Genomic DNA, 25,728 nt, shown 5'->3' on the forward strand with positions numbered 1-25,728 from the left:
TTACAAATGACAAGAGGTTTTATGTATTTTTGGTAGTTTGTTTGAATCCAGTTATCCCAAATAAAGTTCAACAGTTAGTTGATATGTTTTATGTCTTTTTAAATCTTCATGTAGACCCCAGCATTTATTTATTTATTTGCCTGTATTTTATTTTATGAATATGTCTAGTAGTTTATCTTATAAAGTTTCCCATATTCTAGGTATTGCTAATTCTTTTCCTGTGGTGCAGTTTAACATGGTCTTCTGTCTTTATATTTTGTAAATTGGTAGTTGGATCTGGAGACTTGATTAGTTTTTTGGCAGGGGGTATTAAGAGGAGCAAAACTATTTCATAGGTGGTGGTGTGTTTTGTTATCATAAATATTATATCTGGCTATCTTTTACTATGTAAGATTTTTTCAAGTGCTAATTTTTTGGTGATAAGGTTGTCCAATAAATAAGTATTTTGCTTACTTATTCACTAATTTGCTTTCTACTTGTAGGGCTAACAAGAATTTCATTTGAATATATTCTATATTATTTTAAGTGGATGAAAGAAATCATGTTACCACATATATTTATGTGTGAGAGAGTATATGTGGGGTGGAGCAGAAGTAGTTTTACTGTCATTCACATGGAAAAGAATACAATAATAAATAATATAAGAATAAACTATGTTTCGGGTACTCACAACTGTAAACCTACTTTTGCCCCACCCTATATATATGTATATATGTGTTATATACATATTATATATAATAAATTATGTATTTAAAATTTTTTATTTAAATCATTTTTCTTTTATTTTAAATTTTTATTCAAATATGACATCCATACAGAAAAGTACATAAATCATAATATGAAGCTCTGTAAATTACCACAAAGTGAATTCACCCATGTATCCATCATGCAGGTGAAGAAGTAGAATATTATAACATTCCAGAAGCCTCCCCAAATCCATTTTAATCCTTCCCTTTTCCCTCCTTCTGAAAAGTAACTACAATTCTGACTTCTATTACCATAGTTCAGTTTTGCCCGTTTTTAAATTTTATATAAATGGAATCATATAGTGTATACTTTTTTATATCTGGCTTCTTTCGGTTAATATTATGGTTTTGTGGGGTTTTTTTAATGTATTTTTTTTTATTGATTTCAGAGAGGAAGGGAGAGGGAGAGAGATAGAAACATCAATGATGAAAGAGAATCATTGATTGGCTGCCTTCTGCACGCCCCACATTGGGGATCAAGCCCACAACCGGGGCATGTGCCCTGACCGGGAATCAAACTGTGACCTCCTGGTTCAGCGGTCAATGCTCAACCACTGAGCCACCCCAGCAGGCAGTTAATAATTATGTTTTTAAGATACATTTGTATTGTTTGGTTCAGCTACAGTTGTTCATTTTCATTGCCTTATAGTTTTCCATTGTGTGAGTAGGCCATACTTGATTATTCCATACTGTTGATAGACTTTTAAGTTGTTTTTTAATTTGTAGCTTTATGAATAATTCTGTTCAGAGCATTCTTATACGTTTCTTTTGGTGTATGAATATATTCGTTCTCTTGGAATATATCTGAGTGGAATTGCTGGGCCATCTATAATAATAAAAGCGCAATATGCTAATTAGACCAGATGTCCTTCCGGACAAAGCCGCAGCAGGTGGTGGCTGGGGCCGGGGCCAAGGCCCTTGCATGAATTTCGTGCATCGGGCCTCTAGTAGGGTATATTTACCTTTAGTTGATATTGACAGTTTTCCAGGGTGGTTGTACCTATTTATATTCTCACTAGCACTGTTTGCAAGTTGCCATTCTACATTTTCACTGATACTTGTTACTCTTACTAATTTAGGTTTCTGGTTCATATATCCTCATATGGTTGTAATCTGCACTTTTCTGATTACTAATAAAGAAGAGCACCATTTCAAATTTATCAGTTATTGGGGTATGTTCTCGTAAAGTGTGTTTTCAGGTCTCTTGCCCATTTTAAAAAATTGAGTGGTCTGTCATTTTATTTTATTATTTTTTAATATATTTTGTTGATTTCAGAGAAGGGAGAGAGAGATAAAAACATCAAGGATGAGAGAGAATCTTTGATTGACTGCCTCCTGCACGCCCCCTATTGGGGATCGAGCCTGCAACCCTGGCATGTGTCCTGACTGGGAATCAAACCCTGACCTCCTGGTTCATAGGTCGACGCTCGGTCCCTGAACCACGCAGGCCTGGCATGGGTGGTCTGTCATTTTAAAAAATTGATTGGTAGGACTGTTTAAAATACATTCTAGATATAAGCCCATTGTTAGCTATATATATGTTTCAGATATATTCTCCTACCCTGTCACTTGCCATTTTAGTTTCTTGATGTCTCTTGGTGTGAATAGGTCTTAATTTTAATGTAGTTCTCAGTCATTTCCTGTATGATTAAACACGTTTTGTGTCTGGTTTAAAAAATCTTTGCCTGCTCTGTCGTGAAGACATTCTCTGTGTAATTGTTTTGAAGTTTTATTTATAGTTAGGTTTATTGTACACATGGGATATTTTTTTAATGGTGTGAGATAGAGGTTCAGATACATTTTTTTCCCCATACGGATATCCACTTGACCCAGTACCACTTATTAAAAACATTTTTCTTCAGTGTTCCTTTTGTTATAAATTAAGTGTCCACATATGTGCTTAGGATTTTTGCGTTATGCTCAAAATAAAATTGGCCTACAATATTCCTTTCTTCTTAAGTTATATTAGTAATTTTAGCCTCATAGGGATTTTATCATATGTGGATGACTGAAATACACCAGCAACTTATTAATCCTATTCTTACCTGTGGCTTCTCTCCTAAGTGGCTAGCCACTTGGCAGATGAAGACTCTGAGACCCAGAGTAGTGACAGCTAGTTGGTGAGAAGCTGAAGGCTTCCTGACTCTCAGTCCATAGTTCTTTCCTCTGTGTTACGCTTGTGTCAGTCTTCTCTATGATGTTTCTCTAACCAGGTGCTAGAGGATGGGAAGGACTACATAGGTACAAGGCGTGTACAATTGGATTTTTCAACCACGCAGAGTGTTTTCTACTCTTTTAGCACATGATCTCATTATTTATAGGTAGTATTTTGAATCTTCAAAATACTGGACACATTTCTGATATGAATGAATTTTGCTTTACCCATTTCTTCAGATGATTGTTCCACTAACCATTGCCCTCTTTCATCTAGCATTTATTTGCAAGAATTCAGTATAGTCAATTCAATATAATAAATTCTGTGTAATATTATCCTGAATATTGTAATTGTTTGAAAATTAGATTCTTTTTTTCATAGTGGTCATATTCTGCTCGTGGAGCAGTCAGAACACACACAGCATTTATCTGTTCAGTTCCTTGTTTTATATGGTCCCAGTTTGATTTCTCTGGTTTTGTTTCCTTAACATGGTTCTATGTACTTTTTAAGGGTGTATTGGTGACTGAGTGGATTCATTATAAAGTTGGAACTGAAGTATTTTTGATGGGTTCGAGAAATAATTTTATGATGAAACATGGGAAACTGCTTTGTGTTAAAGTTACCATTTCACAAATATGCCTACAAGTGTGGAGAGTGTATCTGTATTTGGCTGGTTCTGTCAACTGAAGAGAGATGGGTTTTGTCTTTCTTTTCAGTAAGTGAGTTCATTGTAAAAGAGAGTTGTATAGAACTAACTAAATCCCTGGAATTGTTTTTTTCTCGGGGAGATGGTGAAAGGAATTGTTCCTCATTAAAGTGTATGTAAAACAAACAAAATGTATTCTTTATTCCCAGATTAGAAACGATATTTGCCAAATTTGATGAAGTGCAAAATTCAGGCGGTATGATTTTGAGTGTCTGCAAAGGTAAGAATAATTAAATTATTCTAGTTCTTAAACATTTCTAAGATTATTAACAAACTTTTAGACACTAAAATATATTTTCAAGTCAACTGTTACATCAGATTTGATTTTGTGATTTAAAACTTAGGATATAATAACAAAGTCTTTATATCCTGCTGGCCATTTGCACTTACTTGGAATAAGTGAAAATTTAATAATGGGTGTACTCATTTGTGCAAAATGATCCTGTTCTTTTGCCTATGTTTTGTATCTTCTGGGTTGAAGATATGGTGACCTTCTTGTCCTCTACGTTTCATGCATGGAATGTGGTTTTTGTTTTGTTTTGTTTGTTTTTTTATGGAATGTGTTTTTTATTCCCATAGTAACTGTTTTACTTTGTTGTTTTTAGTAGAAATTGTGGGGTTGATGGGCTCTATTACACCTATGTGTAGACTACCAGTGATGACACTGGTGAAGAAACACAGACGTAGGAACTTTACCAACATAATTATCTTTGGCTTCTGAATTAGAAGTTGAAGTTAGTATGTGGCGTTTATTTGATTTTGTAGTTGCTCTACTTTTTGTAAGGATACTAAGTTGTATTTGGTTTTATTGGGTACCATTTACCTAGACTTCAGTCTTTAATTATTAGTTAGCCTTATGTAAAGAATATATTCTATTTCAAAAGATAGTATAGATGGTTTTTCACCTAGGGAATTAAGTTTCTATTAAAGAGTGTGATTAACTTAGTACTATATAAATGATGCTGGTGAAATAATTTGGTATATAAGTTGTATAGTTAAATAATAGGAAAACTAGTTTCTGAAATAATTTAGTGGGGGTTTTTCCCCTCTGGATTAAACCAAGATTGAACCTTGTTTTGTTGCAGGAAGGCAGATGGAGTGAGAAATTAGTGTTAAAAAGATTGTGTCTACCCTAATCTAAACTTAGTTCCAGAAGCATAATTGACTTCAGCACTACTGGTACTTCCCCTGACTGCCAGCTGTTTATCACTCCTCTGAATAGACGGTGTTTTAAGTGCTTTGTCCTTATTTTCTCAGCAGTTACCTCTGTCCATTTCCATAGAAACCAGAAACAGCAGGAAGATGAGAATTGTTAAAATTTCTTAAATTAAGAGTTGTGTTTTCATACCATTTACAGTGCATTCTCACTTGTGTATTCCAAACTTTGTAGTTACAACTCTAAGAAAAAGAGTGTAATGGATATTATAACCTTAAAATATTTATTATTTGGTATGGTTTATTTTGAAAGTACTGTAATTGTGTTTTGTGAGGTTATTTCTGTTACCATCAAAATAGAAGATTATTTTATCCCCTATTCTTTAAGTTCTCATTTCTTTTCTCTTGTTTATCTCTCCATAAACAAGGAGGTTTGGGGTTAGTATCTACCACTTATTTCTCTTAGGGGAGTCTTCAGAGATATTTTTATATTGGAGGTTATGCTCTGAATATTGTAAATATGGTCAAATGTGAATGTTAAAATCTGTAATACATATACAGTATATTGGGGTATAGAAATTGGTCATGATGTTTTGTTTTGTTTTAAAAAACATTTTTTATTGATTTCAGAGAGGAGGGAGAGGGAGAGAAACATCAATGATGAGAGAAAACTTGATGGGCTGCCTCTTGCATATTCCCCACTGGGGATTGTGCCTGCAACCTGGGCATGTGCCCCAACTGGAAATTGAACTGTGACCTCCAGGTTCATAGGTCAACGCTCAATCCCTGAGCCACACCAGCCAAGCGGCCATGATGTTTTTGATGAAAATATTATGCTGTCATTGAAAAATACTTTAATGGATTTGTTAATAAGGGTGGAGACTAGTAGAGGGAAGCCTGTTTATCGTGTTGACTACCCTCAACCCCCTCCTCTCCCTTGTCATTATTTTCTCTCAGTGACCTAATTTAGCCCAAAGGCTTTAAATGGTAACTATTTGCTGATGATTCTTAAATGTGTAGTTCTAGCCCTCATTCAGTCTATCCCTTATGCTCTAGATTTGGTAGCCTGTGGCATCTATGACATTTCCATTTGGATGCCTAATGAGCATCCTAGACTTAGCATGTCCAAAATTGAAACCCTGTTGTCTCTTCCTTTCCTTCAACTCTGTTCTTCCCTGATTTACCCATTTCAGTCAGTGGTACCACTATCAGCTCAGGCTAGAAATCTAAATTGACCCCTAATTAGTCCTTTACTAATTAGTCTAGCTTAATTGGTCATTTCTTCCTCTGAAATATTGACATATCCCAAATATTTTTTTTCATCTCCCCTGCTAAAACCCCACTCTAAATCTCCTTTAGTTTTTACCTAGATTATTACATGTTACAGTAGATAGTTTTTACTTAGATTATTACATGTTACAATTTCATGTTTGCCCTCTGGAATCTTTTTTTTTACTCAGAAGTGAGAATGATCTTAAAATTAGATCATGTCACAGCAGTGCAGAAGATAGTTAAAGATGCTGCCTCAGCAAGCCTACATTCTAGTAAGGGAGAAGAGACCATAAACAAGGAACACATGGGAATCCAGAGTGAATACAGTTGGTGATGGACGAAATACAATTACCCTTTGTTTAATGAAATTAATTTAAATTATTCCTAAAATCCTTGCTGCCAAATCAAAAGCCATTAAATGAGAAAATTATTTCCACTAATAGTATGTTTCATCTCAGTCCAGGATACTTGAATAACTGTCACAGGTAGACAAATGTACCAAACACTGAAAACAAATTTTTATAAGTAACAAATTAAATGCAAAAAATAGTTTGTACCCAAAGAATGTAATGAAGGTTTATTCAACCCCTTTTTTATTTCTGCACAATTTTCCCCCACAACATTTTTAGCCCTTTATTGGCTCATTGTTATTGTGCACTCAAACTAAAACTGTAAACTAAAAGTAATAGAACAGGCCCTGACCCATGTGGCTCAGTTGGTTGGATGTCATCTCGTGCACTGAAAGGTTGCTGGTTTGATTCCCGCTCAGGGCACATACTCAGGTTGTGGGCTCCATCCCCAGTAGGGGGCATGCAGGAGGCAGCCAATCGATATTTCCTTCTCACATTGATGTTTCTTTCTCTCTCTCTCTTAAAAAAACAACATCAATTAAAAAGGCTTAAACAAAACAGTAGTAGAACAAGACCATTTTGGTCAAAATAAAGGCTCAACATGAAAACTTATAAAAATAACTAGAGGCCCGGTGCATGAAATTCCAGCACGGGTAGGGTCCCTAGGCCTGGCTGGTGATCAGGGCTGATCGAGGCCTTCCTTTGTTCCGAGCCCCCCCCCCCCCCCGTGGTCAGCACACGTCATAGTGAGTGATTGGTCTCCTGGTTGAACTCCCATGGGGACAGTTTGCATATTAGTTTTTTATATATATAGATTAATGCACATAATGGACTGAAGAGCCATTAAAGATACCACCTTTTCTTTCTCTCACTTTGTGTACATATGCAAAGCAAATTGTTGGGAGTTTACCCAAACATGGCATTTAATTCAGATTTGTTCCATATGATATTCTGTGACTAGAAACTATCATGGTAAGTAAAATTTTTTAGTATGCTTTTGTCTGAAACCATAATAATGAAACATCACACTTCTTATATTGACTTAGAGTGTTTGTGAATGAAAAGTCTTTTTGCTAAATACAGACAAAAACAAAAACCAGAGGATTTGTTGTAAAGGTGGTATGACTTTTTAAGAGTCATTATCGCTAAAAGCTGTCATCTTAAGTCATTAAATAAAGTGAATAGGATATGGAGTTGGTAATTAACTCAGTGATGCCACTTTAGAATAGTGGGGCAGATTTCTCTGAGAGTTGACACATTTGAATTGAGATCTGATAAAGGAGAACAAGCTAATTATGGCATAAACGATAGGAAAAGTGTTTGGGGCAGAGAAAATGTGACCATAAAGACCCAGAGGTAGAAAAGGACATAAGGGAGGTCAGGGTTGGCTAGAGCCCAGTGAGGCTGGGGATGAGATGGAAGAACATAAAGTAAATTGTATCATCTAAGATTTGAGTATTTCATTTAGTTTAGAATTAGTGAAAAATGCACAGCACTTTTTGTCTTGAGTGTGTTTCAAGCCTGAGTTTAATTCTTGTATTACAGAGTGTGAGTTAGGCAGAATCCCTAAGTGCAGTGGAATTAGCTCTGCTAGTAGAAGGAAACTGGATTTGAAATTAATCAGATTGTGGCTGAAAGGAGGGGACACCAGCCCTGCTCGAAAGAAAAGACTGAAAGTTGCAGGCCACTATGATTATAACAGGCCCTGGTGTCGTCATGGAGCTTTCCAGACAGTCTCCTACGCTAATCAGGATGTAAACACCAACAGTATTGGTGGTTCTGACTGCAAGTTTTTTTCTCTTTCACTGTGAGTGAAAAACTGAATAATTCTGATTTGTCTAGTGTATGTGTAGAAACTAATGCAGTCTAGGCATGTAATCATTGTAAAATATTTCCCAGCTTCTCTGTTTGAAACAATTGCTAGGCAAAGAATTGCTCTAGGAGGCTGGCTATAAAATAATGCATAGAAATTATGATATCAAATTACCTTGATATTTGGCATATTAGAGGCAATAAGGTAACCTACGGTTTAGCTTTTTAAAATATATATATATTTGTTTATAACGTACCCTTTGGTGAAAAGCAAAGCACCTCTTATGTTGATTTTTAAAGGTACTGTATCTGTTTGTGACCATGAGCCCCAGGGCTTTCTCTGAGCTTGACAATGTGCTGATGGTTGTGCAGTTTGGATGGAGGGTGCTCCGTGTCCCTGCAGCTGCGCACTGGCGAGCTTCTGTCTCCACCAGAAGCAAGCTTTGTTCTGCGTGGCCCTGCTGTCCACACACAGAACAGCCTTTGATGGGCTGCCTTTGACGTGATTTGTTTACGGCAGCCAGAAATGCTTCCTGCATAATGAGAGCAGTTAATCATGGAAACTGGACTATTCCTGTTGGTGCACTTCTAGCAATCTCCTTTTGTAAATATTAAAAGGATGAAAACCTTTTAAAAAGGCGCAAATCAGTTAATCCATCAGATCATGTGATTGCTACTGATTACATGCATATCTTTAGGGAAGCAGAAAATGATTGCTGAACACATGCCTTGTGTTTTGATGATTGCATTAAAAGTCCCCCCTCCCCCGTGGAATGGCATTTATTGATTCTCAGAGCTTTTCTTACATTACATTTCAGTCAGCCAGCACAAGGAGAAACACCATAACCTGTATCTAACTGCTTGTATGCAGTTAAAGAATAATCTTGATCAGGCACTGCTAGGCTCAGCTAAATTAGATGAGGGTTTTCAACAAGACCCCAGACTTTTATTTTGAAATGGAGTAGCAGCTGTTGGCTATTGCGGTGCAGAGCTGCAGCGCAGCCTGGGTCACACAGTGCTCCCGGTGTCTGCAGGCTGCAGGCCGAGCCCAGTGGCGCAGGCACTGAGCTGCATTTATTCGCTGTGCTGTTTGACCTCTTGGTTTGAGAAAGAGCTCCCTGGACCATCTGAATGGCTATGGGAGATGGTGAGTAAGATTTATTTTTCTTCTTTTGCTTGTGTTATACACTTCCTTTTAAAGTGACAATCATTTCCTATGTAAGGAATATATTTCTCCCTAAAGAATGAAGAAGGTGTGTGTGTGTGTATACACTCATGTATGATGTATGCACGTGTGTGCTTACTTGTCATTTGGTATCTTTTTCTACTTGATATGTCTGTCTGAGATCTGGCAAATATAAGGTGACAATTTACCTTGTAACCCAAGCAAGCCCTCAGTCTTTGGTGGTGGATACGAAGAAGCGATATTGGAAGAAACATGGAATATATGCAAAAGCTTTAAAGAGAGAACATGGCCTTTGGAAGAATGACAGATTTTGGCAGGAAGGTTTGGTTAACTAGCTTGACATCTTTCCTATGGTATTTCACAACAAGTAGAATTCTATGGTATAAAGTAGTAAAAGAAGCAAAATGGCTTGCCATAGACCCTATTTAATTAATATGCTTGTAATTTTTCATTGTCCCTAGTAAACAATTCTCTAGAAAGTATTTACTTTTGCAGTTTCTATATAGGATATTAATTTGATTAAAAATTGATTTTTCCAGTGCTTTATTATGATAGCAATCATCTAAAAAATATTTCTAATATGCATTTTAGTTCCCAAAGCATTTTTGTATACTTAGTATACATTAACTCGTCAGGTACAGATAACTCTGTGAAGTATAGAGAGTATTTTGGTATTTTCATTTTATAGATTAGAAAACTGAGGCTTGCTGAGATTATAAGTCCCAGGCACAGAACAAACTAGAACCAAATCTAGTGCATCTGTATTGTCCTTCATAACACATAATAATTTAGGTTTTTTTTCTTTTTACATTATTAAATCTTTTGTTAAGATATTTAGTGGTATACTTTCTAATTGCATCAAAACCAGAGATATGTATGAAGGGAAATTTGAGGTTACTCAAAAATGTTTTGTGCATTTTTTCACTAAGTTGTTAAGGAAGACTGACAGTATTTGGGAGTTTTAATTCTAATAGCTTTAGCCTTCCTTATGACTATGCAATGATTTTCCTCTAAGGCAGCAATTCTCAACCTGTGGGTCGCGACCCCTTTGGGGGTCGAACCACCCTTTCACAGGGGTCGCTAAGATCATCGAAACACATATATAATTACATATTGTTTTTATGATTAATCACTATGCTTTAATTATGTTCAATTTGTAACATTGAAATTGGGGGTCACCACAACATGAGGAACTGTATTAAAGGGTCGCGGCATTAGGAAGGTTGAGAATCACTGCTCTAAGGCGTTTGTCCCCTTGGAACTATGAGGAATAGGATGCAAACTTACCAAAATGATGATATTAGTAACGGTCACTTAAATTATTATGTACATGTTAATGGACATATGATAGTAATTTTTGTTTTGCATATTGTTATGGTTTATTCCAAGATTTATGTAAAAAAGATTTATGTAACTTTTATATGACCTTATATAAATCAGTAACAATTTAATTTTGACTACTACTTTTTAAGGTAAAAGCCATCAAGTTTCCATATACTTAGGATATTGCCAAGTTGTTTGTGTAAATTGTAATTTACAGGCAACTTTAAATGTTGCATTTGGTTTGGGCCATATTCAGATTTTATTTCTTAAACATATAGGTTCAATGGCTATCAAGGTACAGTTACTTAGTTTTTCTATTTTCAGATGGTATATAAATGCATTCAGACTGTTTAGGAATGTATTGATTTAAAAAAAATCAAAGTAATCTCTTATAAAGCTCAGAGGGTAACCTTCTGTTCATTCTTTTCTTCAAAATGGAAATACCTTTATTGTATTTTATTGATAATTAAAGTAATACACCTTTATTAAAAATTAAAAATCTGTACAGTAAACAATAAATACACACACATATATAGAGAGATTTATAGCTATAACATTTTCATATACTCTGCATATTTAATCTTTCATGTATAATGCACATACACCATACTGTTGTCATGTGAACATATATATAACAATTGGATTGCACTATTCCTATGTTGTTTTTTATTCCTTCATTTTGAATTATGAACTTAAGACAAATGCAATCTTATTTTCAAAATTCAAACAATGCAGATAGAGCAAAAGTCCCCTTCGAACTACTTGTAAGCCTCGGTCATAGGTATAAGCTGAGGTGAATACTTTTATTAGTATGGAATTTGTCTTTTCATACCTTACATGCATATTAAGTATCAAAATAAATGATTTTGTTTTTACTGAGTTTACATAAATGGTATCATTCTGAATATATATTTGCCATTTGCTGTGTGCTCAATATGGCATAGAGATTTTTTAATGCAATCATGTGTAGCTGCCTTATTTGTTTGAACTGTTGTATAGAATTCCATAGTATGGATGTATTATAACCATTTGTTCTGTTATGGAATTTTAGATTGTTTAATCACATTATTTTTCTAAATGATTATGAAAAAATACCTTTGTACAAAACGTATATGTGTATATACACATACACCCACACATATATATTTTTTAAAGTAGTCTAAAAGTAGAATTTCTGGATCCAAGTTCTTTATTTCAAATTGCGTTAGCTCTAACTAATTTCTGCCAAAAGAGGCTTTACCACTTACCTGCATTCTTTTCAGTTTTTGTTGTTATTAATCTTTTTAAAATTTGCCTATCAGATGAGTGAGAAATACCTCACCCTTTCAAAAACATCTTTGCTTTCTAATAAGGTTGATCATCTTCATAGGCTTGTTTATTTGTATTTCCTTTTCTGTGGATTACCTTCTGGCATCCTTAGGCAACTTTTTGGTTGTTTGACTTTTTTGTTGCTTATTTATAATTGCTCTTTATATGTTCTGGTTATTAATCTATTATCTATTGAATGTTACGTAAGCTTAACTTCAGCAAACTTGGATTTGTGAAGCACTATAAAGACTATCAATTATAAGTTTCAGGTATCTTTCTGTTTAGTTGTATTTATCTTTACCCAAACTTATAAAACTAAGCAGTCAAATGACTGTGAAGTAACTCAGCAGTCAAACCTGATAGAGTTAAAAGCCTGTAGGATTATTATGTGGCGCTGAGCCCTGCAGTCTGCCTCAGAAGCTCATAAGAGGAATTTGGCCTTTTGTTGTTATGCCAAAGAGTGGCTGGAAAGAAATAAGGTTTTGTTGCAAATAGACTATTTGTAAACTTTTAATATTTCAACACAGTTTATTATTTCAAACATGAATGAATCTTTTTAAAAAATGTATATAATTGATGATATAACTTTGGCCTTCTAGGGGTAAGCCTTCTGGGACCACTCCAAGTTGACATATAACTACTGGTTTGGGGAGCTAGGGAACAACAGTAAGAAATTATGCTGAATACTGAATGAATGATCTCTTCCATACCCTGGAATATTCTGTGATTGGGTAATTTAAATCACTGAAAGAAAGCAACTCTTACTGGCAAAAAGGCCAAACTTTTCTTCTGGGACCAATGATAAGGGGTGGGGGGGGGGTCTATAAGGAGAAAAAGTAAATTACAAGGGACAAAAGATTGAGCATTTAGCAACAATATAGGCAGTAATTAGACACTAAGATTAAAAATCTTAGCCTTCTTGAAGAGGGCTTATTTACCCATTTGGGTGCAAGACCTTGAGCCCAGTTGCAACCTAGCCTCAAACATGATGTTGCTAATGAACCTGAATCTTCAAGAAAAGGTTTACAGCTTTGTAGAATGTATAGTTGATGTGCTTGACAGCTGTTATGACCAATCTGTAGCTGTCATGAAAATTTACCTAAGCCTGGCTGATGTGGCTCAGTGGTTGAGCATCAACTTATGAACCAGGAGGTCATTGTTTGATTCCTGGTTGCGGCACATGCTTGGGTTGCGGGCTTGATCCCCATGGGGGGCATGCTGGAGGCAGCAGATCAGTGATTCTTTCTCATCTATTAAAAAAAAAGAAAAGAAATTTACCTGAAATGACTAGATTGTGTAAAGGTTCTAAATAAACCATTTTATGAGCTGTATTTATTATTTAGTTTGATACTATGTTTTCATGAAATATGTTAATTTTGTTAATACCAGATAATGGTTTAAATTGTGTTTGCCCCTTCACTGAACTATTGAAGATCTTGAAATTTTAAAGGGCCCCCTTAAAGAAAAGGGTAAATGTCTTCAAATAGTTAATACCTATCCCGAAATTTTAAGAGACGTTATCAATTTCTTCACCTCTTTTAAACTTTGTATAATATAAACTTTCTTTTTTATAAATAAAATAGCTTATTTACGACTAACTTGCTGCTGAGAACACAGCATCTTCAAGTGAATATAAAAATTTGGCCGTTTTATTTTGAAGCATTTGGATTTTCAATTTCTAATTGTTTTACTAAAATTTTTCATTTTAGTTTTAATGAAGACATTTTACATTTTTACTGTTTGATTATTTTACTTTTGAGGGCTTGTGATTTTCTTTAGCTTTGAGAAATATGTTGTTGTTTTTTTAATATAAGTTTCTCCCCTTCATTAGCTTTAGTCTCTCCTTAGGGAATTGTTATTAGTCAGCCGTTGAAGCTCCTGGGTTGATTCACCATGTCCTTTTTGTTTGTCTTCTGAAGTTTTACGTCTTTGTCTTTCTCTTTTACTCTGTATTCTGGGAGATTTCCTTGACTCTCATCCAGCCCTCCTATTAAATTTTAAAAAATCTTGCCAAATTAAAGTTCAGATAGTTCCAGAAATTTGTTTTTCCTTTCTTGATGGCTCCATTTTTACAGAATTGTGTGTACGTGTATGCGCACATGTGTAAGCATGCACATACACACTTGTATGTAAAGTACTGAGCTCACTGAGTTGGGAGGGAGAAGAGCTTAATGATGAAATCATTCTATAGATTTTTCATTTGTTCCTTGCTAGTCATTCCTGTACTTTCTAGCTTAGAAATTATTACTTCTGTCATTCTCTAAGGTAGATCAGTTCTCTCTGCTGTTTTAGTGGGCTTCTGAGAATTCTAAGTTGCAGTTTTGCTGTGGTGTTATTCTTCAAAAGCCTTTTATCCTTTTTATTTGCATTTTATAAGAATTTGTTGCTATCTTTTAGGTGCTGATTTCACATACTCTCTGCCTCACCTCATTTTCTTTGCTCTTATGGTTTTACTTATTTTATTGGAGTTCCATTGCAGGATTTTAAGGAAGAGAGTAAAGTGATTAAAATTATATTTTTAGGAGAATTTTCAGACATAACCAGAAATAGAAAATATTGTGATATACCTGCATTACCACCCATTATCCAGCTTCAATAAATTATCAATACATAGACAATTTTTATTCATCAGTATTCCTACCTATCTTCCCCAGCCCAGTCTTGCTGGACTGGAATGTGTGTATGTGTGTACACGTGTGCATATTTCCTTAATTGTTTCATAAAAATCATTTTACATTTTAAAATTTGGATTCAGACAAGGTTTACCATTGCAGTTGGTTGATATATCTTTTTTTTCGGGGCGGGGGGGGGCGATTTCAGGGAGGAAGGGAGAGGGAGAGAGAGAAAAACATCAGTGATGAGAGAGAATCATTGATTGGCCGCTTCTTGCATGACCCCTCCTGGGGATCGAGAGCCCACAAGCCTGGCATGTGCCCTTGATCGTAATCGAACCTGGAACCCTTCAGTCCCCAGGTTGACGCTCTGTCCACTGAGCCAAACCAGCTAGGGCTTGATATACCTCTTAGGGCTCTATTTAAAGCAGTTGTCCGTCTTTTTCTCCTCTTGCCATTTATTAAAGAAAAAAACACCTGTCTGGTAAAATCTAGTATGGATATATTAGATTTTGTTCATTACATTGCCATGTGGTTTTATGTTGCTTGGTTTTTAAAAAAATGTTTTTATATCCCGTGTATTTTCTGAAAACTGAAAATTCTGATAATGTCTTGATGGGGGGGAGGTCTTGTTTTTCCTTTTTGTTGTTGTTGTTAAAACTTCCTTTTTGTTGTTGTTGTTAAAACTCACCCAAGGATATTTTTTATATTGATTTGAGAGAGAGAGAGAGAAAGTAATGTCAATGATGAGAGAGAATCATTGATTGGCTGCCTCCTGCATGCTCCCTATTGGGGATCAAGCCCACAACCTGAGAATCGAACCATGTGACCTCCTGGTTCATAGGTCAATGCTCAAACACTGAGCCAGGCCAGCCGGGCTCCATTGGTGTTTAGAGAGAGTGGAAGGGAGGGAAGGAGGAAAGGATAGAGAGAGAGAGATGCTTGCCTCCCGCATGTGCCCCAACCAGGGTCAGGTTTGGAACCTGAAACCCAGGTACGGGCCCTTGACTGAGAATCAAACACGTCACCCTCCGATCCTTGGGCCAACTGTCTAATAACTCAATACATCAGCCAGGATGGTTTTTCTTTTTTTCCTTTTGATACAGATTTTTGTATGTGGTATTGTATATTGTTTGTCAGAAGGCATACACTGTCTGATTGTCTTTTTTTGTTGTATTAATATTGAATAGGTGTTATCAGCCTCATATAAAGTTTCCTATCAGTCTTTCACTGAATGGTTTCAGCAGCCATAGGTCCAAATTATTTTTTTGAAAGATTGCATTATCTATGTTGTGGTTTGGAAGGTCAAGAATAGAACCAAGGAGACCAATTAAGAAGTTGTAGCAATATAGGCAGAGATAATATTGGTCTGGCTTTAGACTAGGAATGGCAGAGGAAGTAAAGAAAAATAGCTGTATATACCTTGGAGTTATATACAGTAAGAGCTGCTGATAGACGATCCATGCAGGACAGAGGAGAGAACTTGGAATGAGGCTTTCAGATCGTGAGCTGGAGTTGACTATATATTTACTGGCATAGGAGAAGACAGGAAGAATGGGTTTGGAGATGTGTTGGTATTAGGTTACCTATGTCAAATCCTCTAATTTGAGGTATTCTTAGGGGAGACTTCTACAGGGCAGTTGAATATATAGACCTGAAAATGAGAGATGGTTTAGGCTAGAGACAAACATTTGAAAATTGTCAGCATGTAGGAGATATTTAAACTGTTGAGAATTGATGAAGCCATTTAGAAAGTGTACAGCCAGGAGAAAAGGAGGATATTCAACATTTAATGGTTGGGTAAAAGAGGAAGAGACTGAGCAAGAAGGACTTGTGAGGTCAGAGGAAAGCCAAGGAGAATATCCTAATGTAAAAACATAGTGGGGAGTGCAAACAACTAAAATTTGTGTAAGTTTTCTGAGATGCATGCAATATAATAGCTTATAGAGATTACTAGAGGCCCAGTGCATGACATTCGTACATGGGGGAGGGGGGTTGCCCCAGCCTGGTCTGCGCCCTCTAACAGTCCGGGACCCCTCGGGGGATGTCCACCTGCCGACAGTCGGACATCCCCCAAGGGGTCCTTAGCGCTGCCGTGGAAGCGGGAGGGGAGAGGCTTCTGCTACCACCACCGCTGCCCTCGCCACCTGTGAGCCCGGCTTCTGGCTGAGTGGTGCTCCCCCTGCGGGAGCACAATGACCACCAGGGGGCAGCTCCTGTATTGAGCATCTGCCCCCTGGTGGTCAGTGCATGTCCTAGCAACTGGTCGTTCCCCGTTCAGTCAATTTGCGTATTAGGGTTTTATTATATAGGATTTCCTAGTATCAGTTGCTAATTTAGCTGTTAGATATAACCATGATCATTGTTGGATATGCAAGAGTGTGAAACAGTTCAGAAATCCAAAGTCCTATTGCTCGGTGTTTTAATTAGAATAAGGAAGGATATAGTTTCAATTGAAAAGAGGAACTTTGGTATAAGAAACTACTTACTATGAAACAGTCTATTTTGTACATGACAGTCATGTTGTGGGTTCTTCTTACTGAACTGGCTGGTTGGTTCACTGAGGAAAATCACACAAAATGAATTTTTTTAAAGAGATATGGTATAAAGGTTTTGGCTTGCTCTTTGTTTTCCATATAAGATGGAGCAGCTTTTCAGATTTTATATGAATTCAGAAGCAGAAATGTTATGTTTTTGAATACATGTACCTATAAAAGTGAAGTGGAAAGTTTGAATAGCCATTTTAATACGTATATGGCTTTTCTTTGAAGGGAAAAAGAAAAAAAGGAAGGGACTTTATTATGGTAATATGCATTTATAATCTTTCCTTTTTAAAAAAATCCTCACCCAAGAATAGGTTTTTATTGATTTTAGAAAAAGAGAAGGGGGCGGGGGGGAGAGACATTGATCGGTTGCCTCCCATACAGTCCATACGGGGATCGAACAGGCACCCTTTTGGTATATGTGATAGCACTCCAAACAACTGAGCCACCTGACCCGGGCAATTCATACTTTCTTATCTGAAATCTTGAAGACCACTTATATTTTGGAATTCAGAATATGTTAGTATTAGAAAAATAATACAGTTATACACCATATATTTTATAACAACCCGAGCTGGGTTTGGGGCTGACCTTATAATCAAGCACATTAATATTTTTTTGCAGTAGGGGAAATAAAGACAATAAATGGGCTAATGTCAGTTCACATTATGTTTTGTTATACACTGAGTTCAAATCATTTCAGATTTTGCTGCCAGATAAATTTAAAAGACAAAAGACTTTTAGAGCTTTTTTGGCTTTTAGGCATGCTGATAGGGAATCATGAGCCTACAGGAGCTCAGTGCTTACTGAGAACAGTTTTAAGTGTAATATGAAGGCAGCATAAGATAAAGCCTTAGCCTACTTAGGCTTGTTTTTCCCCTCCCTCTCTTTGCTTGTCCTCCTCTCCCTTCTCTTCCTCCCTTCCTCCCTCTTTTTCCTCCTCCATTTCCTCCTCCTCTGTTTCTATTTCTTCCTCCTTCTTTTCATTGCCTTCTCCTCCTTTTCCTCATGCCCACTTCTTCCTCCATCATCTCCTTTATTTCCATCTCCCTCTCCCTTCTATCACCATTTCTTTTTCTTCCCCATCCTCTTCCTCTTCTTCCATCACCTCCTCCTATATTTGTTTCTCTGCCTCCATTTCCATCTCTTTTTCCTGTTATCAGGACCTCTGCTCCTTCTTCTCTCCTTTTTCATCTCCATCATACACATAACCACTAGAGCCTGCTCACATTTTTAGTTTGTATATGTTCATCTTGTTCTGTTCTGCACCAAACCACAGTTTTGTCTTTTTGAAACATTGGAGTAAGAACAGAGGTATCAACATAATTGTAACTTACAGGTTGCTTTCTGTATTTGACCCTTATTCAGTAAATATTAAAGCTCCTACTATATGAATCCTAGGTGATTTTTTGTGTGATTTATCTTGAAGTTCATTAATGAGCCCTTGAGCTGTGTCTAATCTGTTGTGTCTCCCCTCTGAGTTTAAATTTCAGTTATTTTTATTTCTATAAGTTCTGCTTGGTTGTTTTTAAAAATCAGTGTCACTTTTTAAAAAAAAAAATAATTTCCTCATCTCTGAAGTTATTTTCAAGCCTGCCTGGTAAAAGCTTCCAAGTATAGATATTCTAGAGCAGGGGTCCTCAAACTACGGCCCTCGGGCTACATGCAAATACAAATACTGTATTCCCATTTTGTTTTTTTACTTCAAAATAAGATATGTGCAGTATGCATAGGAATTTATTCATAGTTTTTTTTTAAACTATAGTCCGGCCCTCCAACAGTCTGAGGGACAGTGAACTGGCCCCCTGTTTAAAAAGTTTGAGGACCCCTGTTCTAGAGTCTGTGCTTGATAATTCTAGGATTTAAAGTGGATCTGTTCCTATTGTCTATTTCTTTCTATTTATTCTTGTTCCTGGTGTCTTGTTTCATCTCATGCTAAGTGACCTTTGGAAAATTACTTTGCAAATAACATGAGGCCATAGACTTTCTTCTAGGAAAATTTTGCATTTGCTTTGGCTGTTGCTTAGGAGTACTACAAGTGTGAGCCTACCGAGTTTAAAGGCTTTAGTGTCTCGACTGCCTAAGAGCATTTGACCTAAATGAAGTACTCCATTTGATTTACTTCTCTATGGCTCTCTTGAGAAAAGTTTGAAAAGAATAAAAGACTAGAAGTAGTTAAGGTCTTGCCCTAGGTGGTTCGGCTCAGTGGATAGAGCTTCGGCCTGTGGACTGAGGGTCCAGGGTTTGATTCCGGTCAAGGGCACATGCCCGGGTTGCCAGCTCAATCCCAGTGGGGGGTGTGCAGGAGGCAGCCTATCAGTGATTCTCTATCATTGATGTTTCTATTTCTCCCTCTCCCTTTGTCTCTGAAATCAATAAAAAAAAATATTTTTTTAAAGTTAAAGTCTTATTTGTGGTTCACTTTAACCTTGAGGATACAGTTAATCCTTGAACAACTGTACAACCCCACCAAATACAATTGAAATTGTGCATATAACCTCTGTCTGACTCCCCAAAAACTTAACTACTCTCAGTAACTACCCCTGTGGGTACCAAATCAGATGCTGAACTCCGCTATATAAAATGGTATAGTCAGTGCATACAGTAGCCCTCCACATCTATGGATTCCCAGCTGAGGTCTAAACAGTACAGGTATTTATTTAAAAAATCCGCATATCAGTACATAGTTCAAACCTGTGTTTAAGGGCAACTATATACTCATTTGGTATACCAGCTTTTGGCGGGAAGACTCTTCTGTTCAAATTTGCATCTTATGTGAGTTTTGAATTTTGTTCCCTTTGCCCCACAGGCCTTCGGAATAGATGTTCAAATATAGTGGTTTTATTCTTACATTTATTAATATTTTGTCAGTTATTTTTATTGTTTATCAGGAGATATTTTAGAAATGGTTATAGTTTGTTTGCCTTTGGAGTTTTGTTTCAAATAACCTAGTAAAGCTTTAGTGGAGCCAAAAGTCTCCCTATTGTGAAATGTGTCCTTCTGAGCTTGTTCCACGTGCTGGAGACATGGCAATTGGCAAAATAGACAGAAGTTCTCACCCTAATAGACAATACATTTCAGTGGGGGGAGAGAAATAATCAAAGTAAGTAAAATATATAAATGGTAAGTACTAGGGAGAGAAATAAAGATGGAAGTCGTATCAGAATTTTGGAAGGTTTACAATTTTATCATCTGGAGAAACCTCTTTGAGAAAGTAATAGATCAATAAAGATTTGAAGGAAGTGAGTTTGAAGGAGGTGAGTAAACTGTGGCTAAGAGGCGGAAGGGTATTCTAGGCAAAGGGAACGTGTATAGAGACCCTGATATGAGTCACAGCAAGGACATTGATGAAGCTGGATTGGAGAGAAAGCTGGATAGTGAGTAGAAGATGAGGTTAGAGAGACCTAAGATCTTGTAGATCTCGGAGTCCTGGTAGGCCTTTTATGGGGTCATAGGAGGATTTTGAGAAGCAATGTGACATGACTTTGTTCAACTCACAGCACATTATGCTGAGAATAAATTCTGCGGGAAAGGGTGGGAAGCAGGAACAAGAGTTAGCTATGACAGTTATCCCAGGATTGTTGTATGTAATGGGATTATAGCATAAACAAGAAAAAGTTCTGTCCACTTCCAGTGCAACTTCTAGTTCACTCATAAAAGTATTTCAGGAAGTTAGAGGTGCTAGGAAAAAATATAACTGATTTGTTCTGATATTTTATAGTTATTAAGAAAATATTTTTAATAAAAGGCATATATTCTTGTCTTGTATGCCTGAACCCTACCTCAAAAATAACAGATTTATTTTAGTATATAGATTATAAAAATAATTTAAATAAAGTTCCTGAGATTTAATACAGACTTGGTATTTCTTTTAATATATTAAAAGATAATGACATAAAAAGAAAATATTTTTAAGCCTAGAATATTTATAACCTCTAAATAATTTGCAAACTTTTTAATTGGGGGCTTGTGATGATATAGCTATACAAATTTTCTTAGCTTATAGACCAAAAAGATTTAATTTTATTGGGAGTGGGTAAAACTTCATTGCCCTCTATGGTTATAGATTTGCCTATTTATTTATTTTTAGTTCTTCATTTTTTGCTTTATGTATTTGAAGCTGTGTACTGGTTCATAAAAATGTAGGGTTCTGATTTAGGGTTCTGGATTTACTCCTTTATCATTATTCAAAGTCTCTCTTTATCTCTAGTAATGCTTCTTCAAGCTGCTTGTTTGAAGTTGGTATAGCTATACCAGCTTTCTTTTGGTGGTGTTTGCCATGGTCTGCTCTATCATTTTACTTTTATTTTAATGTGACCTTTATATGTAAAATATATTTTATTTAAGCAACCTATTTTAAAAAATTATGTCTTGGTCTTTTACTGGGAATATTTAGTTAATTTACATTTAAGTAGTTACTGCATACCTGGTTTCATTTTTGCCACTTTATCTTTTATTTTATCTACTTGTTTTAGCTTTTTTGTCTTCTTCCTGCTTCTTTTTTTTTTTTTTAAATATATTTTATTGATTTTTTACAGAGAGGAAGGGAGAGAGATAGAGAGTTAGAAACATCGATGAGAGAGAAACATTGATCAGCTGCCTCCTGCACATCTCCCACCGGGGATGTGCCAGCAACCCAGGTACATGCCCTTGACCGGAATCGAACCCGGGACCCCTCAGTCCGCAGGCCGACGCTCTATCCACTGAGGCAAACCGGTTTCGGCTTCTTCCTGCTTCTTAACTATTCAATTTTTAAAAATTATTTTAGTTTTTTATTAGTTTATTTATTTACTCTTATTTTAGTGGTTGCTTTAGAGTAGGGATTGGCAAACTATTTCTTGCAGGCTAAATCCAGATGGCCTCCTGTTTCATACATACAGTTTTATTGAAACACAGCCACACCTATTTGCTTACATATCGTGTATCACTACTTTGGCACTACAGTGGTATAATTGAGTAGTTGCACAGAGACACTACATATACAGTATATATGGTTTGTAAAGCCTAAAAAACATTTGTTATCTGGCCTTTTATAGACTTAAGTTTGCCAACTCCTGCTGTAGGGCAGTGACCCTTAAATTTGATCATGCTTACACCAATCACTAGGAGGTCTTGTTAATATTGCTGGGCCTCTATCTCCAGAGTTTATGATTCAGAAGATTTGGGTTAGGGTCCAAGAATTTCGTTTCTAATAGAGTGCCAGGTGATGCTCACCTGCTGGTCCTGGACCACACTTTGAGTACCACTGCTCTAGAGGTTGCAATATACATCTTTGAATTCATCTCAAACTGGCAACAACTCAAATGTTCATCAATAGTACAGTGGATATTAATAAATTGCGATACATTCATATAGTAGAAAACTATAAGTAATGAAATGAATATTTCAAACATTATATTGAGTGAAAAGAAACCAGGTACCAGAGTACCTATTGTGTTATTCCTTTTATATGCCCTTCACAGATGGGTAAAACAAACTATGGTGTTAAAAGTCAAGACCAGTTTACTTCAGTAGGAACTGGTGAATTTTGGAGGTTCAGTGAGGGTGCTCACAGGATGCTGATAATGATCTATTCTGGAGACCGGTTTACATTGGAATGTTCATTTTGTGAAAATTCATTGAGCTGCATAGTTATGATTTGTATATTTTCTTGGCCTTATTTTGATAAAAACTAATTTCTCAGTAGCTTGAGAATGTTAAGAGTTAATTTTTTTTAAATAGTAGAGACATTTACTCTCTTAAATTCTTGTGTGTTTGTAGGAAGAGAGCACTGTTTCCATGGGAACCTCTGGCTACTTTGTTTCAATACTCATCTTTCCTTAGATTTGTGTGTCTACTGTCTCTCTTAGCTACATTTTTTATATGGTGGTGGTGGCAAAAAAAAAAGTTTATTTGGAATTGTATTAGTGTTTTTAACACAGCAGTCTACATAGAGCACAGGTTTTAAGTGATCCACACTGGCTACCTTATAATATTATGCTAAGAAAGAAAAATATATTGTTTAACTAGAACAAGAGTGGGGAATCTTTTTTCTGCCAAGAGTCATTTGGATATTTATAACATCATTCACTTAATATAATTCACTTAATATAAATTTATGTTTCTATGAAAAAAGCTCCTAGATTTATTGAATTTTGAGTCCCACTTGCAGTTGCCTTGTCAGGGCCAGACCAAATGATTTTGCAGGCCTTATATGGCCTGCGGGCTGGACCTTCCCCACCTGAACTAGAAGGTACTTTTTTCCTACATGTTGTGCTATTTAAGGAAAACACTTGCTGAAATGGAATGTGGCTTTATATTAGGTTGTCTATTTGACTCTCTTGTTTTTAATTAAACAGTTTTTTCATGTGTTTGGTGTATTTCCTTTAAATATATATTTAAGATTAAAAGGATGATTATTCCTCCTTGATTTGGGTATTTGCATAGGTAAGGGAAGCGGATTGAAAGGGAAAGATTCTGGCATATTGATCTGAAGCCTGTGGTAAACTGCCTCTTTGCCTCGCCCATCTTGTTTGTCCTGGTTGGATTGTGCAGGGTCCTAGAGAAAACCATCTTCTCCGACGAATAAAATGCATATATCTTGTGGGGGTGGGGGTGGAAGTGGGGGTGTTTCATTTTATACACGGAGATGATACTAGTATGGTCATTCATGAAGATTATAAAAGGAACTTTATGGAATATTTTTGAATCATTTATGAGAACAAATTGTTCAGTTTGGTTTCTGTGACCTAAATAAACAGCAAATTGTTAGATTACAGAGTTAATTAGGTACACTAATGAGCACTGTGATATTCTGTGGTTTAATGATGCAATAATAAGCACATCAACAGAATGAATATTGCATAAAATCTTATTTTCTATTTGTATAAATTTTCAAGTAAGCTAAATAAGAGAATACAAATTTAGGTTTATAAACCTGTAGTATTGAATGCCTTTGAAATTTTGTTACAGAATAAGGATTGCAGCTGCAAAGAGATTTTTAAAATACATGGAGAATTTTTACCTTTCATCTGGCAGTAGCTGCCATAAGATGATGTCACCTTATAGCTGATTGGCTGTTACAGTACCTAGTGCAGGGAAGAGAAAGAAAAATGCCGGCACAAACCTCAGTGGTGGTTCTGTGGTTGTTTCTATCTATTTTTGATAGAATCTTTGATTAGTCTCAAATCTACTGCATTTGGCCATGTGAACCATTGGGAGCATCCTAGGGTGAGGAAAATTAAGAGCTTTCAGAGGAATGAGGCGACTGATTTGCAAACGGATCTGTGATTGTAAGTTGCAGAATCTGGGTGTAAGGACTAAGGCAGGGTGTGCTGGAAGATGCACTATGGGAGGAGCTGGCAGAAAATGCTTATTAGTAGTAAAAAAGGAAAAACGCTTTTTCTATCTTTATAGTTAATATATTTGGTTTTATCTTTTGACTTTATAGATATAGGTAGTAAATATGGAAATACTGCAACCTGATTTTAAATTATACTTGGTTATTTTATATAGTGTTAGCCATTATATAAATGCTTATTCAAAGGAGCTTTATTTTGTATTATATATCTCACAAAGTTATGATTTTATATGTAGCTTTATTTGTTTTTTGAGCCTTATGAAAAATGGAGCAAAGCTTAGATTTCTTAAGATACATTTTGCTAATGCTTTGTACAGATAAAAGCTTTGATGATGAAGAATCAGTGGATGGAAATAGGCCATCATCAGCTGCTTCAGCCTTCAAGGTTCCTGCACCTAAAACATCCGGAAATCCTGTCAACAGTGCAAGGAAGCCTGGTTCAGCAGGTGGCCCTAAAGTTGGAGGTAATGTAAATCCATTTCAAATCGGATGTGCCCTTGATATGGCCACACATACTTAGAACTTCAGAGGAATATGTTTATTCATGACTGCAGCACGATTGCAGGTCTGGAGTCTTTTGCAACACACAGAAGAATGTGCTGCCTTTTCAAAATGTTTAAAATATTGTATATTGCTATTTCCTGTCAGAACGTATGTGAATTCGTATTTTCTTGAACATATTTATTTTTCAGATGCCCTTTGTAAAGAGATATTTAAGGGAGTTTTTTATTTGTTTGTTTTAAGGAGGAAGCATGTTTTTCAGAATTTGATTATTTTCAGGTGCTGTAGGTTGTTAGAGAAATACTGATTTATTTGATTTTTTTTTATGCTTTCATCAAGGTAGTGAGTTTTAAATTCTCCAACATTGGAAAGATGGTTGAAAATGCTGGGTATTGAATCATTTGTCACAAAAGGAAATGGGTGGTGGTCAAGTAACATTGCCTCAAAAATGGTTTCTGAATTAGAAAATAATAAATAGGAAAAAACAGATTTTATGCAGTTGTGTTGAACATAGTACATTCTTTGATTATATTAGAACTGTTTCTAGCATATTTTTTATTTTAATTTTTTTAAATGTGTATATTTTTCATATACTAATTAGAAAGCTCTGAGTACTTTTCAGGTGCTAATTTCTGCCATGATTTTCTGATAGGATGAATCCTTTAAGGGTAAATGTTTAATACCGACAGTTTCTTTTTCTCTCCTTTTTTGTTAATAAAT

General features: G+C 35.9%; 1 protein-coding gene across 18 annotated transcripts in view; it reads left to right on the forward strand.

The window, feature by feature from the left end:
• Nucleotides 1–25,728, forward strand: part of CLASP2 (cytoplasmic linker associated protein 2) — a 179,859-nt gene that overhangs the window by 56,033 nt on the left and 98,098 nt on the right. For all 18 annotated transcript variants that reach the window (XM_023752930.1, XM_023752926.1, XM_023752928.1 and 15 more), the window contains 2 exons: nt 3,757–3,827; nt 24,825–24,971. In XM_023752930.1, the coding sequence (XP_023608698.1) occupies nt 3,757–3,827; nt 24,825–24,971 (218 nt within the window). The remainder of the gene's footprint in view (nt 1–3,756; nt 3,828–24,824; nt 24,972–25,728) is intronic.

Source organism: Myotis lucifugus, unplaced genomic scaffold, assembly GCF_000147115.1.
Source record: "Myotis lucifugus unplaced genomic scaffold, Myoluc2.0 scaffold_39, whole genome shotgun sequence".
In the NCBI taxonomy this organism is placed as follows: domain Eukaryota; kingdom Metazoa; phylum Chordata; class Mammalia; order Chiroptera; family Vespertilionidae; genus Myotis; species Myotis lucifugus.